Source organism: Falco biarmicus, chromosome 1 (assembly GCF_023638135.1).
Source record: "Falco biarmicus isolate bFalBia1 chromosome 1, bFalBia1.pri, whole genome shotgun sequence".
NCBI lineage: Eukaryota > Metazoa > Chordata > Aves > Falconiformes > Falconidae > Falco > Falco biarmicus.
In genome coordinates this window covers 115,401,380-115,416,549 of record NC_079288.1, presented here as the reverse complement: position 1 = coordinate 115,416,549, position 15,170 = coordinate 115,401,380, and the positions used below count along the sequence as shown (strand labels likewise).

Genomic DNA, 15,170 nt, shown 5'->3' with positions numbered 1-15,170 from the left:
ACTGATCTGAACATTAAAGCCCCAATCTCTGATCAGGCACGCAATGAGAATGAAATCCAAGCACAAGCCAGAAAGGGAAAAACTTTTCTTTCATTTAATTTCCTTAAAGCTTTTAGCTTTACAGTTTTTGACAAGTACAAGGGCATGGACGTGAATGTGAAAGTCACATTCCAGTACCTGACAGTAAAAGCAGCTGTGTCAAAACTTTACTTCAATGCAAAGACAGACGATACATTTGGCTTTGTGATTTCATCAGAGTATGTTAATACTTGCTTTTCCAGTCTGCTTTAAGAACGTGACATGCAGGGTCCTTAAATCCTGTCTCTTAAAAAGCAAGGAACGTGTTCATGGAAGGTAAAACTCTTCTTAGACTTGCAGACTCAGGTCTTGCAATAGCAGAACTTTTCCCTGCAAAACCACAGGACTTTTCTTTGCAAAAATGGAGGACACGAGGCTTTGAGCAGAAGGACAAAGCCCCTGGAGGAATTGAGAAATCAGAGGTACAGTATCTCTGCAGAAACATTAAAAGCATTTTTAAATTACCTGTCATTAAACTACCAGGATCAGAAGGACACACCTGGAAACTTCTGGATCCCTTCAGAAAATATCAAGCAATGTGAGACAGTCTTAAACTTACACCTTTTTTCTAATTTGTTCCTTAACTTAAAACCCAGTAAGCGTAATTTTTAGATATTGAACAGTCTGCATTTTCATGGGGCTGACAAGTTAAGACATGTCTTCAAGGGAACACAAAAATAACTACTCTTGAAATGCTAAGCAAGTCCAGAAACTTGCAACTATTTTCAGAATCCCCTTCCTTAGAAACTTCTACATCTGCTAAATAAAAATAACTGTGAACTTGGGCTCTTGTACATTCATTCACTGAACACATCCAAATAGCATATTAAAAGTACTTGTCCTTGCAAAAGAAGAAAAACAAAAGCGTTTTCAAATGCTTATATAGCAAGAAGTATTTTTAATTTATTCTGTTACTATAAATAAATTCAACTATATTTGCTGGTCTCCAAATATATTAGAAAGGAACATCCAGAAAGTCAGTGCTGGATGAAATGAAATTATCTAATCAACATCTTTATCCCTACATATATATCGGAAGTGATGAAATTTCCAGTTCTACACTGAAATAGCTCATATAAAAGTGACTTAAGCCAAGATTCTCCTGAGACCTCCCTGCATGGGAGTTACTCAATTAGCCATCATTTTTTAACCCATCACTAATTAAGAAGATCTGGGCTTGTAGCCTGTTTCACAGCTGAGGACCTCCAAGGAATTGTAAGATCTTCCTTCTCTTCATGAAGAATTTTCAAAGAAATACTGTACCTCCAACTTGCTTTGGCCACATCCCTATATTTGCCAGAGTGAGGAGCACTTTGGTTCATGAGGATTTCCAGGAGAGCAGTTCCACCCACTGCAGGGGTTGTGTGGGAGAGTGATTGGGAAGATGTTAGCTGATATTTTTCCTGTAGCACTGGAAACATCTCTCAAAATTTTGAAAAGAGTTGTTCCAGTTTGTATTTGGAAAACATTGTAACCTAGCATATTATATTCAGGGTTGAGCTTCTCAGCTGAAAAAGGGCTTCAGGGCAACCAGCTGGCATAAAATGTCCTGAGGGAGTAAAAAACCACAGTGAAAACAGAACACCTCAGTTAATGCGGATCACAGTTGTGGAGGCATCAGCTATGGGAAAGCATTTTGGACACTTTACCTTGCTGTAGAATTAAAACAGAGGGCTTCACTGATGATTTTTTTCTATTTCAGAGTAACTCCCGTGGACTTGTTGCTCTAAGATAAGCACAGTGAGCAGAAGCTGTTAAAGAAGATGCTTGAATCCCATTCAAATACTAGTGTGAATGTTCCCTACAAAGAAAGCTGGGAAGACATTTTACGAAGTACTGATAACCTTCACTGTTTATTGACATTCGCTCCTGTTTGCAGTTCAATGTCATACGAGGTTTTTGTTTGTGTTTTGGTTTTGTTTTTTTTTTTTTAAATGCTTAGAAAGCAAGAGCGACCTAGTTTGGAGTACCTCTGACTTAACCATACTGAGAATTTCTGTGTAAGCGCTGCATGGATTGATCTAAAAATCCTTCAAGCTGGTAAGTATATTTTTAAGCTGCTTTTATATAGGCTCTGCAAAATAATAACTATTCAAAAAGAGAACTCTGTAACATTGTGATATACTTTGTTCAAAAGGTGCTTTAAAAATAAATAGATTTTCTTTACAGCTGTTGGTAGAGCACTTCCAATCAGTTAGAGGATCAACTTTAAAATAAGTTTTAGGATAATTTTTAATTTACAAGTGAAGCATTTCAGGAATATTTGTTCTTATACGAAGGCAGACTTTCAACAGAACAGTTTTGATGCAACTTCTGATTGTGAAATCCCTCACCACGGATCAGCAGAAGACACGAGGGTGTAAAAACAGGCTCTGGGTCCTCCCTTGTTCTCGTAGTCTTCCCTTCAGCTTCCTCTTCCCAGAGCAGACAGGAGAGCAGACTAGCTGGATTTTCGCTCCAGCCAACCTGGAACCGTTACAATTGTCCTACCAAAACCACATGGCATCAGTTTTGCATGGGTTTACGTACCCAAAATTCATCAGGCTGCAAACTTAAAGCAGTTGTTTACATAACACCCTTCATATGTCATCTTCCACACTGCTCTGGCTATACTGATAAAAACATAGCTTGTCCTCCTGTTGAGCTACTAGATGGACTAAGTGACGTGCACTGAAGGCTGCTGGGCTGGAGAACAGAAAGTTTTCACCTTTACCATTAACAGATATGTAGCATACCCAGCATACCTAAAGTTTCCATTTTCCTTCAGCTGAAATGTGTGCTAGCAATTAGTTGCCGATCACTGTGGGACAGGTAATCTCTCAGCCTCAACTGGATTTGGAAATGATGGGTGTTCCACCTGCTGTTCTGCAGAATAGGATCTTGGGATTTCTGGTCTGGCTGGCAGTGCGGGGAACAAAGTGGTTCTGTGAGGAGACAGAGAGAGGTCTGCACTAACCGCCAGCCACCCTGTCCTTGGGGCATTTACCCACTATGTGAGACCCTGGGTCAAGTCCCTGTGATGGGACTGAAAACTGAAATTAGATTTTCTGGGTCCGATGTATTTTAGCCATCACCTATTCCTACTCTCCTGTTCTCCATCTAACCAGACATGGCATTTTCAACCACAAAACACTCTCCTGGTAAGATCTGAGCCACTGAAAATACATTCCCGTGAAAAAAATCAATTTTGACAAACTGGAATTTTATCATGTACATAATGTTGAGATTTAACCAAGCTCTATACAGCTTAGGAATTCTGGCTGAAACTATGAAGTCTGTCCATGTAAATCACTTGACCTTTCCGTCTCCATCTTAACACAATTCGGAAGGGCAGTGGCATCTGGCCGCCAAGCAGAAAACAGCTGCAGTGACTGCTGTCCTCTTGATGGGAAGCCACCTTCCCCCAAAACTCCTGCTCTGGAGGAACAGCCTTGCTTAAGAAAGGAGGAATGGGTGGGATGGGTGAAGCTGCCTCATGCCAAATCACTGATTTCTTAAGGCTGCTCAGGAAATCTCATGACTGGGGTAATAGGGAAGTTCAAAAAGGACAGCTGAAACTCCCAACTGTACTTTTACTAGCTCAAGCTAAGGCAAGCTGCTGTAAGAAAAGCAGGCAAATACTGAGTATGACCAAGAAACCTTAAGCAAATGAGGAGCTTCATTAACTGCACTGAGGATTTTATTTTCACTCCTGGGAGAACTGTGCATTTTTTAAAGTAAAGAATACTTTACTCTTTCAGTAAAAGTACCTTAAACTCTGAGCAAAATCTTTACATATCGTCGACATCTGGGATAATATTTAAACTCTCAGAAGGTATTTACTTCAAGTCCATTCTTTCAGGGGCCAGCTGTGTTCCAGAGCATCCCCGTGAGGGCGATTCTGCCTGTCTTACAGCTAACAAAACTGCAACGAGGGTGGCTGTTGATGCTATTGAGAGGCAAATTCACCAGCGAAGTATCAGGGCTGTGAGTGTAAAATTAGTGGAGTATAAAACTAATGAGTAAGAATGCCTTCGGCCACTAGATGGGGTATAGATTCTGCTATTTAATAAGTCTTAGTTGTTAAAATAAAAGATACTGAGAGCTGTTGAAGAGCTCAGATCTAATTATAACTCAGTTTGGCCCTCTTGGCATAAGCCAGATCAAACTCAGTTAAATGAGCTGTTGGCAAACCCTCCCAAACAGCTGTTTAAACTCTGCTTTTAGCATGTTAACCCAGAGCCCAAGTCAGAACATCCCTCACTAGAATTAGGCTATCTCTGCTTTTCATTACGCTACAGAGATATGCTTGCTTGTGCTCCTTCTCCTCTGCCAAACATATTTTATGTTCTGGCTGCAAAAAGGAGCAATTATGTAGAAGGGACAATAAGAACTCAAGTGTGGCACAACCTTTTCACCTTCCTTTGATCTTACTTTCACACCAGAACAAAATCACTCTTTCTTGACAGGATAAATTATTGACAGCGTTAATGAAGGCGTCTTGTCTTAGAAGAGTGCTGCAAGGTGGAGACACTTCTCTGAAATCTTCCGTTAGGTTGGTGCAAGGGAGGGAGAACAGGGAGTAACAAGAAAGAAGATGGGCACTGTAACTGAAGTTGCTCTGAACTCAGGGCATTTTATTATTTAATCTAGCCTATTGTTTTTATATATGAGCAATGACAAGCTGCTCCAAGCACTATCCTTCAGCCACAGGGCAGTTGCTCTATAGAGAGCAATGATCCAAGGATCATTTCTTATTTGTGCAGGCAGAAGCCACAAGTGCCCACAAGCATGTGTAAGAGGATGAAGAAGAGGACTTCCAGTGGCTGTTATTAGGTATCTGATCAGAACCTTAGGCATCCCGGCCCAGCGATCAATTTGCAGGCCAGAGAGCTACTGTCAAGAGTAACAGTTCTCTCAATTACTGCTATCTACATTTGCTCTTCAGTGTAGGGTCAAGCCCTTCATAAAATTTTTGCTGGTGGATGTTGCTTAAATTTGATGTCTACATTCTACCTCTCTCCTAGGTCGATGCCCTTGGTGAGTTTAGTAACAGATTCTTAAGGCAACGCTGTACTTCCCTTCTTATTGTGAGATACGTCGATCACTTCTGGTCCGAGTGTCTGTCAGGGATGAACCTGCTGCCATTGCGTTAAATGACAGCAGAACAGTCAGGCTGGAGCGCAGCAAAGGCACAGGGGCTGGGCAAGATGCGTCCCCCTTGCTGCCTCACAGCGCACAGGCGGCCTCAGGCCTGCGGAGCCCAGCAGTGCCGGAGTGCGAAGCCCGGGCTGTCCGGGTCGTACCGCAAGCTGCCTCACAGAATTATCACACAGAATCTTCCCCACGATTAAAAATAAACCCTCGTGATCTCAGCCTTCCTCTGCCTATTCCGGGCACTGCGGTGAGGCCTCCCGTCTTCGTTTACTCCTCACCAACGGTAACGCTTCACACACACGGCCTGCCGGCGGTGCTCCTCCGGCACGGGAGGGAAGGGCAGGCCGCTCCCGCTTCCCCGCGGGCTCCCGGAGGGTGTGCGGGTACACCTCGCTTGCCGGGCCCCGCCGGTGCCCGAGCTGCCGCCGCAGAAGCAGCGCGGCGGGCGCCGGGGCAGCCGCCAGCCCGCCCGCCCGCCGCCGCGCCCGGCCCGGCCCGGCCCGGCGCCTCGGGGCCTGCGGCTAACCCTCGGCGGCGCCGCCGCTGGCGCGCGCGGGCAGCGCGCCCGGGGATTGGCGGATGGGCGGCCAGCACCGCCCTCTCGCGAGACTCCCGCGCGCACGCAGCTCCCCCCGCCCCAGGCGCCGGGCGCAGCCGGGACGTGACGTGTGGCGCCGTGCGGGCGGACGGGCGCGGCGCTACCGGCAGCGCGCGCTGCGGGCGAGGCGTTTCCCCCCCCCGCGGGGCGGCGGCTAACGGACCGCGGGGCGCGCGCCCGCCCGCCGCGCCGGGAGGCGGCGGCGACAGCAGCAGGAGCAGAGCGGGGCGGCCGCGTCCCCCGTGCCCCCCGCGCCCCCCGCCCCCGAGGCGGCCCGCCCGGGCCCGCGGAGCGATGATGGCCGCGGCGGCCGACCTGGAGTCCTCGCTGGAGCTGAGCCTGACGGGCAGCGGCGCGCTCCCCGGCGCGCTGCCCCCCGCCCGCTCCCGCATCTTCAAGATAATCGTCATCGGGGACTCCAACGTGGGCAAGACGTGCCTCACCTACCGCTTCTGCGCCGGCCGCTTCCCGCAGCGCACCGAGGCCACCATCGGCGTGGACTTCCGCGAGCGGGCCGTCACCATCGACGGCGAGCGCATCAAGGTACCGCCGGGCCGGGGCGGGCGGGGGGCCCTGCGAGCCGCGGTGGGGCGGCCGCCGTCGGGAGCGCGGCCCGGTGCCGGCCGCCGGGGGCCCTGCCCGCCGCACGGGGCGGGGGCGGCGGGGGCGCCCCACGGGCCCGCTCGGCACGGGCCTGGCCGCGCTCCCGCACCCGCCGCCCGGTGCGGGTGGGTCACGTCTCGGCTGGGTCTGCTCCACAGTTCTGCTTAAAGCTGGTTTTGCCTTGCTGCTGGTAAAAACCCGCATCCCAATCACGTTTCCGTGACGATGAAGAATTCCTCCCGTAGGCCACACCGTTGCACGGCTGCTGGCAGGGGTTAATCAATAATTTCTTCTTAAAACGGGGAATCGCTTACGTACCGGTGTGTCAGTGTTGGCTGTGCCTGGTGTGAGCACCTTGTTGCCTCCCAGAAATCCTGCTTCCGTGTTTATCACAGACCACGTTTTTTATATGCCTCAACCTTCAAGTCCAAAGCTCTGCAGGTGCCACGGTTTGTGCACGTTTTGCTTTTAAAACGTCAGGTTAAGAAACTGAACGTTTTTCGGGAGTGCACTGCTGCAGCAGTGATAGCAGTGTGTTACAACTTTTAATTATTTCTTTTTAGGACTCTGTTAAGCTTGTGGCACGTTTAGGCAAAAGCGGTGCAGCACTGGACAGTGACAGGTTGGATACCAAGCTCACATTTCACCGTTGGCTTTTACTCCTGATTACAGGTTTACCTAACACCTAGTCTTACAAAACTAAATTCAGTGAAAAACTGGATGGGAGTTAAAAATGCTCTTTTACCTTTTTTGCATTGTAAGGCAAATCTTAAAAGTATTTAAAATATACCTGGGCTGCTTGGTAGACACATAAATGCTAGTGGTGATTCTAACAGTCATTTGCAGATCAGACTGCTAGCTATTTGCAAATGCAGTTTATTTACTAGGAGTAACACGGTTTTAAACAGAATCCCATTCTGCTTCTGTATTGAGGCTTGTTTCTATGGGCAAAGTTTAATAATGCGTAGAAAAAGGGAGTAACAGTAGTCTTGGAGTTGTACTTCTGCATTTACTGCCAGGCCTTGTAATTACAGCTTACAGTCACGTAGCTGAAAGCTGTAGTTTTTCCTTGCTTACCGATTCAAGAAATCGCAGAGGGCCTGTGAGTCCATTTACTTTCCTTCTCTTGTGGTTTTTCCACCTCTTATCCTTCTTTTTAACTAAAAAAAGAAAAATGAGACGGTGTTTGCTACTCCTTTTCTTCATAGAACCATTGAGTAGCGCTTCTTTGGCTGATAGCTGAGATTCTGTACTCCCAGTTCTGTTGGTGTCTATGATGGAGGAGAGGGCCTCCTGAGGGATATCTTCTTGTCAGCACCATCTGGCATTTTCGCCACCTCTGGGTTATGCCCAGCCTTTGTTGGAGAGAAATGAAGAAGAATATAACCTAACCCGTGGTTCCGAGATGCTTCACATAGGTTATTGTGCCATTTTGTTACGTATGTTGTCCTAGGTTGTTTTGCTGCATTCTTGAGAATATTACCTGTTGAATATACCAGTTCTGGTTGAGCGAGGCAGACAACTGAAGGAGGCTTTTTTGAGACACATTGTTGTGTGGGAGGTTCTGTTTTGGCTTTAAAAGGGATAAACTTTATGGTTAGGACTCTAGCTTTTACAGGGATGCTATGTGATGTCAAGTATGCACAATTTTGGGGTTTTTTGCCACCTCCTCTCACTCATCTTCACCTTTCTCGCTGCTCGTAGCAGTCAGCTCCAGCAACACCTGTTGACCCAGGAAAGAGAGAACCTCAGATGGACAGAGTTACTGCTGTTCTTGCTGTGCCCTGAAGGGAATTTTTCTTCTTGTGCTGAAGGAGATTATAAAATAGCATCTTCTCTTTCTTTCCTCTCCCTTCCCCCAGCCAGCTGGATGGTCATTCTTGTGCTGCTACAGTACTGAGTGTTTCCCTCACAGCTGGAAAAATGCTGTGTCACTGGCAGGAACACAAGCATAGCTCTTCTAGCCGGGGGTCTCCCACACAGGAATTGTGTAGAATTCCAAGACACAGGGACAGGTGTATTCCTTTGCAGCTTGTACAGCTTTGTATGAAACACTGATACCTAGATGTCATGAATAAATGAAATTTTTCAGCAAACAAATTTTTGGCATTCTAAATTTTCCGCTTCCTAAATTGATTTAACCATTGAAAAATCGAAGAAAACAGTGATGTCACTCTTTACTGACCTACATTAAAAGCACAGAGGATGCAAATGAAATTCAAAGCAGGAAGCCCAAACGTCGTCATCTATACCTTCGAGCTCTTGCAGTTTTTCTCCCACATCTTGTAAAAGGAGACACAGTTTACCATTTTGTCTTTATAAAGGACAGTTATGTTTTTACCAGCATGTTCTAAACCAAGCATGCTAACAGAGCCCTGGTTTAGAAAATCGCCTTTCTGGATCCACAAAAAGGAGTCAGAAGGTGGGAGGTGATAGCTGAGTCAATATATTCAAGTACCATTTATCTTGCCTAGGGAGTGTGACAAAGTGTTTCTATCCCCAGTTCTATTAGCTTAATTATGCTGTTAAACCAAATTTTCAAATCACGTATTTTACAGTGATATTACTAAAAAAAAAAAAGTGCTCCCTCGAAGATGGACAGTGTTGAACTAATAATGAAACGGTAATCTTAATGTTAATTCATCAATGCACATCTCTTAATGTGAACAGTTTCAGTGTTGTTTTTCAGTAGAGGAAATGTTTTTTGCAGGGCCTGAAAAGGAATGGTGTCTTCAAGTTCACCTGGTAAGAGGAAGAAAGAGACTTCTAAACTGAGATTTTCAGTCTTGGGGAAGGATTTGCCTCTCAGTGCAAATTATTCCATGCCAAGAATATCAACATTTTTAATTTGAGATAATACCCTTCAAGCTTGAAAGTGGCATGTAAATAAAGTTTATGAGGAACTGTAGTTTAAGCTTAACTTGGAAGGTATATAAACCTTTAATTTAATTTCCCCTTTTCTACCCAGGGCTGGCAATACACTTGCGGATCTGTGCTTGACTGAAGCTTGACTGATTTCTGCTCTGTGAATGAGTTGGGGAGAGAAGTGTAAGCTCACAGCTGCCTGTGAAAATGAGCACCCTCTTTAAATTAATTTGATACAGCATTTTCCAAGAGTACCTGTAGTGATTCCTTAACATTATGTTGTCTGAACATAAGGATTACTTCAGTCCGTGCTTCTTTCTTCTCTCTTTTAGTTTGTGAAATTCCAAATTGGTGACAATTTTCTGAGTCTCCTGACTTTGTAATGTTTTATAAGTGAATAGAATTAGAAGTATCTCTCATCAGGGTAGGTGAATGAATCTTAACCAAACTTAGGTACCTATGTAACTCCCTTAACAGACCACGGAGATGCAGTCAATTGTGTTTGGAGTGTAAAAAGTGGGTACTCGCTCTAAAATGAGATGGATTGCAACTGACTGCTGTTTTCTGCAATCAGAGGCTAGGGCAACTTGCCTTGCTTTTCTTAATAATCTTAATGATCCTTTTAGAAGCACTTAGATATTTGTAAGTCTGTGGATCAGAAGCTGCCGATAACTGGACTAGACTACGGAAGCCAAGCTGTTCTGATGATCTCATGTAAATTCTCAGTTCCCCTGATGAAACCAGTAACTGGCATTTTCACGTGCTCCAGTCTGAGTTTTTCTTGACAATGGACGACCAGGGTTGAAGATAACATTGCAAAAAAAGTCACACCATCCTGAAAGATCACTTTTTTCCTTCACTCTATCACACTGCTGAATCATAATGTCCTGTGATTGACTACTGTATGGATCATCATCCGTTTTAATAGTTTCCAGACTGATGAATCCTGCACTTGTAGGAAAAAGTCTTTATTATTAGTCACTGTTATTGAGACTCTGCATCTGCTTCTATTCAGTTTTACCCTATTTCTGCTGTTCCAGCTTTCAAAAGGCTTTTATGTGATACTGTAATCCTCCTCTCTATCTGTGATGCATCTTTGCTTCTTGCTGTTGTAAATTTCCCTGGCACTTGGGCTTCTTTTTTTCTTTTTAATATCAAAGTCATTGGTAAAAATGGTAAACAAGGCAACTTTCAAGACACTTGCAATTTCTAAGTAAGTTTTACTGAAACGTTTGGATCAAAGGAATGCGGAACTATGGTAATGGCAGAACAGTTTCTTCAAGGGAAGACAGCAGCTGTACTTTTCATGAGAACAGATTGAATTTTAAATTTACCTTCATAATTTACAGAACATTTAATATTCCTTGAATTCTGAGTCTCAAGAAAAAAACTCCTTTCATTCTCAGGAAGGAAACGTTTCTTTCTGACATTTTCTGTTCAAAAGTTAAAAGCTGAAGGTACTAATCAAACTGCCTTAGCCCTCAGGGGTCAGCTGTACAGGCAGACAGGAGTCAGCTTTAACCCAAGACATCGAATGTTGACTTTCAGTATTAACAGCATCACTAAGGTGCGTGTGATAGAGCCACACGCTATTTCTGACAGTGTACAGTTAATCTGGCGTAGGTCAACTGGCTGTATATTACAGTCCCATGGCTCTTGGGGAGCAAGTTTGTTAAAATATCGCTGTGTCCATAAGTGCACAAATCTGTTGCATACTCTACGTGTCTGAGGACTCCAAGCTTCGATTATACCAAGGTGATTGATTCATTTAAAATTAGTTGTTGCTTGCATCTGCTTGTGCTTCAAGGCTTGTTTTGTTTTAATCTGAATCTGAAAAGTTTGGAAGCATTTAAGTTCTTCTGAATTTTTTTGTCCGTTACACTGACTAGGCTTCAAACAAGTATGTTCAGTCTATTTCGGACAGAATGGTCATACCTGGAAACATGTCAAGCTAACAGGAGGTTTATGCATTATTTTTTTCTTTTATTTTGCTTTCCTTTTATGGATGCTTTGATACTACAAACCACAGCACGATCCTAGTTTAAGCATTAAATAAGCTGAAGATAGGGGTTCATCACAGAAGGGTTTGATTCCAATAGATACACTGCAGAGAAAGATTTTTGTCCTGTTTTTGTTGTTGGTGGTGTTACTCGTGCATGATTTTATTTCTTCCTATTTCCATGTAGTACCACAATAGGTAGTTAACTTCATGGTAAGAACAAAACTTTGGAGAAGATGATGTTACTTTTGGCAATAAAAAAAAAAAATCATGTCAGCCAAGAGTTGTGCTTTGAAATACCTGTTGTTTTTCCAAATAAAAGTGCTGTTGCCAAGACTTTCAGGGTTTGTTTTTGTAAAAATCTTACAAAATACATGCTCCAGTAAACTTCCAGAAATTCATATTTCTAATCAAGTTGCATCATCATTTCTTCCTGGCTTCAGTTGTGAGCAGCTTTGAAAGCAAAAGTGCAACAGTTTTCTTCAGCACAAACTTTTCAGTATGATTAATTCAGAAGAGTGGATTTCTGTGATCGTGTGACTACCCTAGCTACAGGTCATTTTCCAGCATGACTAATGAAACTTTTTTTTTTCTCTTGTTGTCTTTCCCTTTTCAGATCCAGCTATGGGACACAGCAGGCCAGGAGCGCTTCAGAAAGAGCATGGTGCAGCACTATTACAGGAATGTACATGCTGTTGTGTTTGTATATGATATGACAAACATTGCCAGTTTTCACAGTCTGCCGTCATGGATAGAGGAATGCAAACAACACCTTCTTGCCAACGATATACCACGGATTCTTGTTGGAAATAAGTGTGACCTGAGAAGTGCTATTCAGGTGCCGACGGACTTGGCCCAGAAGTTTGCTGATACTCACAGTATGCCATTATTTGAAACCTCTGCCAAAAACCCCAATGACAATGACCACGTGGAGGCCATATTTATGACACTGGCTCACAAGCTTAAAAGTCACAAGCCATTAATGCTTAGTCAACCCCCAGATCGCGATGAAATACATATAAAGCCTGAACCAAAACCTGCCATGACCTGCTGGTGTTAAATCATACTATTATCGGCTGTCGTCTTGTCTTGTCTGCAAATACTTCAAAATTATGATCTTGGCAAAGTTCCAGGTTTTGGTAGCAATTGTAGTGAATCTCTTTTGGCACTTTAATGTGTTTTGGTTTTTTTTTTTTTTTTTCTGGTGTAGATGTGCCCATCCCATGTTCTTGCACTTTGTAATTGTTCTTTCTGAAGTGTCACTATAAATATACAGAAAAGTAAACTCTCAAGTGAAGTTTTGACAAAGCAATTCTACTTGAGATCTTGCTGCCCGAGATAGTTTTCATCACTTGTGGTAAGGTTATAAATAGTAAGCCAGTTTACTTACATTTTTGATTGCTACTTGCATTGAAATAGTGTAGGGGAGAAAGTGTTTTGTGACAGCCAGGTAGCTCGATGCTTTTGCATCAGCAAGTGGAGAGATTTTTAGCATATGAAGGAATATTCAGTGATTGCTACCAAATTGTTAAGCAAATACCGTTATAATTAAAAAAACCCCCATCAACAAAACCCAGGACTGTCAGATAAATTTTGGGCTGTCAGTGTAGGTGCAAACTGCTAGCTTTTAGCCTGTCATTCCACTGTAAACTTTGTCCGTTTCTTCATGACTATGGTAAGAGAATTGACAAACTTGTCCCTACCTCTAGACCACTTAAAACTTCCTTACTTTTTCATAATTATTACATAAAACTAAACTATGCATACCTTCTTACAGAAAGTACTGTCGCACAGGCTTTGGGGTAAATTTGGGACTGTAACTGTCCATAACTTCTCTGACCTTACTAAAACTTCAATGAGGATTTGTTTCTAAAGATGCTGTGTTTGAGTTGAGTGTCCCAGGGTAAGTAAAAACACGTAAGTAAATAGAAAATAGAGTGAAGTTGGCAGAAGCATACTGGTTTTCAAAGACAGGGTTTCAGAGGATTTTAGTGATGATAAATGCTTCTGAAATAGCTTGGAAAAAGCTTTTTACAGCCAACTTGGTAACATATTTTAGGGATGGAAATACTTAGGACGAATGTTAGGGGTATGGGACTTCCTTAAAATACTTCCGAAGACAGAATGAATTCGATCTTGAAATATGGAGAAGATCTGCTAAATACATAATTTATTACAGATTTTTGAGCTAAAGCATGCTTGTGTAATGTCATGGCTGTATGTGAGGCATCCTTGGCATTACTAATGTGAGTTAGTAACGTGTTTGGTCAGAGGCGGGAAATTACTCCTCTAGAACCATCTTCCTCTGTGTTCTCAGAACTGCAGCCGTTTATTTCAGTTCTGTCTGAAGGTCAAGTTTCATAATAAAAATGGTGCTAGGTTGCACATAATTACATAAAGCAAAATGTAAGCTGCAGAATGCAATCTACAACTTCATGTGCCACGTCAAACAATGTTTTGTGACTTATTTTTTGAAGGGATTGAAATAATGAAGAATTGCAATGTGCAGTGTGCTACGCTGACTGGAAACTAAACAGAAGGGCTAGTTCAGAAGCTGCCACCCTAGTGATCACATTAGAAACAAATTACTGAAACAAGGTAACTAATAGTATTTAAACTATTACAATTAATAAGATGTAATTCTATTGCAGGTTGTACTGACAAAAGAAAAATGCATTGACTTTTTTTGAGATGTAGAAAGAGCATTCAGTTTCGTCTAATATGATTAAGTTATTTAAAAAGAATCTAAACAAAATATAATATTTTTTTTTCCTGTATAAAGCTGCTACAGCCATGACAGTAATTTTGTTTAGGAAACATTTGTAAAAGGGAACTTTTGTATTCATTCTAAACATTACATGACTAGAATTTGGTTTATAGTCCTTTCAGCAACAATCAGCTTTTAACACTAGTGTCCTTAATGTTTTTTTAAGAAAAGGATTGATCTTAAATTTATGTGTATACTATTGTAAATAAATATGGTTTACAGTCCTCTTGGACAATTTGTTTTTCACTCATGTCCTTAGTCCTTCTCCTTCAAAAGGATCCATCTTAACTGTTTGTATAATAATTATCAGCAAATGTTCTTTTTTTTTTTTTATTAAAAAAACAGAATGAAGAATTCTAAAGTCAGTCAGTCAGGTTGGGGGTTGAGGTAAGGAAATTATGTCGCTCCAGTGCCAACATTTGCAAACCTGTTAAGCTTTGAGTTACTCACAACCTGTAAATAAGGGCCCTCGTCATGAAAATTGTGTGGAAACAATGTTTAAGTATGTAATTTCATCTTCAGCACAAAGCATGTTTTAATGGTTCTGCCATAAAGGTAATGTGGTCATTAATGCAGGATTCAGTATGCTTCCTGGCTTTCAGTGGTAATGTTCTGTCCACAAAATGGATGTTAAAATTACTGAATACTTTATATATGTATTTTCACTTTAACAAATTGTAAAGTTGGGTGATTTTGTATGTGTCGGGGGGGAGGGCAAGACACAATCCCAGAAACCTAATAAACTGGCTGTGCCACAAACTGTCATCGCTTGTTTTCAATAATTATACTAGGGATGATTGTATAATATCTTATGGTAAAATCTGTTAAAAAAAGTAAGGGAGAAGAAAAGATTTTCTAGTTTCTGCATGTGTGGGTGACAGTTTTGTGAAAGACTGTCACAATACTTGGACTGCTGTCAGTGCTTTGCTGGGATGGCGCTCAGTTGTTTTGAAGCATCTGAAGCACCCACCTGATGATTCAGAGGCATGTTCAGAATTTACTTCAGATCTAGAATGGGAAGTGATACAACAGTTACAAAACGAGGAGTTGCTGACCCTTGAATGTATGTCAAGACATTAAAGGAGTCTTCTCTGTTACTCTTTTAGTTTCCCCTCATGTTGAGA

The 15,170-nt window shown here is 42.7% G+C and overlaps 1 protein-coding gene across 1 annotated transcript; it reads left to right on the top strand.

The window, feature by feature from the left end:
* The first annotated feature begins 4,654 nt into the window (after positions 1-4,654).
* Positions 4,655-14,811, top strand: RAB33B (RAB33B, member RAS oncogene family). Its single transcript, XM_056328578.1, has 3 exons — positions 4,655-4,663; positions 5,114-6,355; positions 11,896-14,811. The coding sequence occupies exons 1-3, from the start codon at positions 4,655-4,657 to the stop codon at positions 12,337-12,339; spliced, it is 1,695 nt and encodes a 564-aa protein (XP_056184553.1). The 3' UTR covers positions 12,340-14,811.
* Positions 14,812-15,170: the final 359 nt, after the last annotated feature.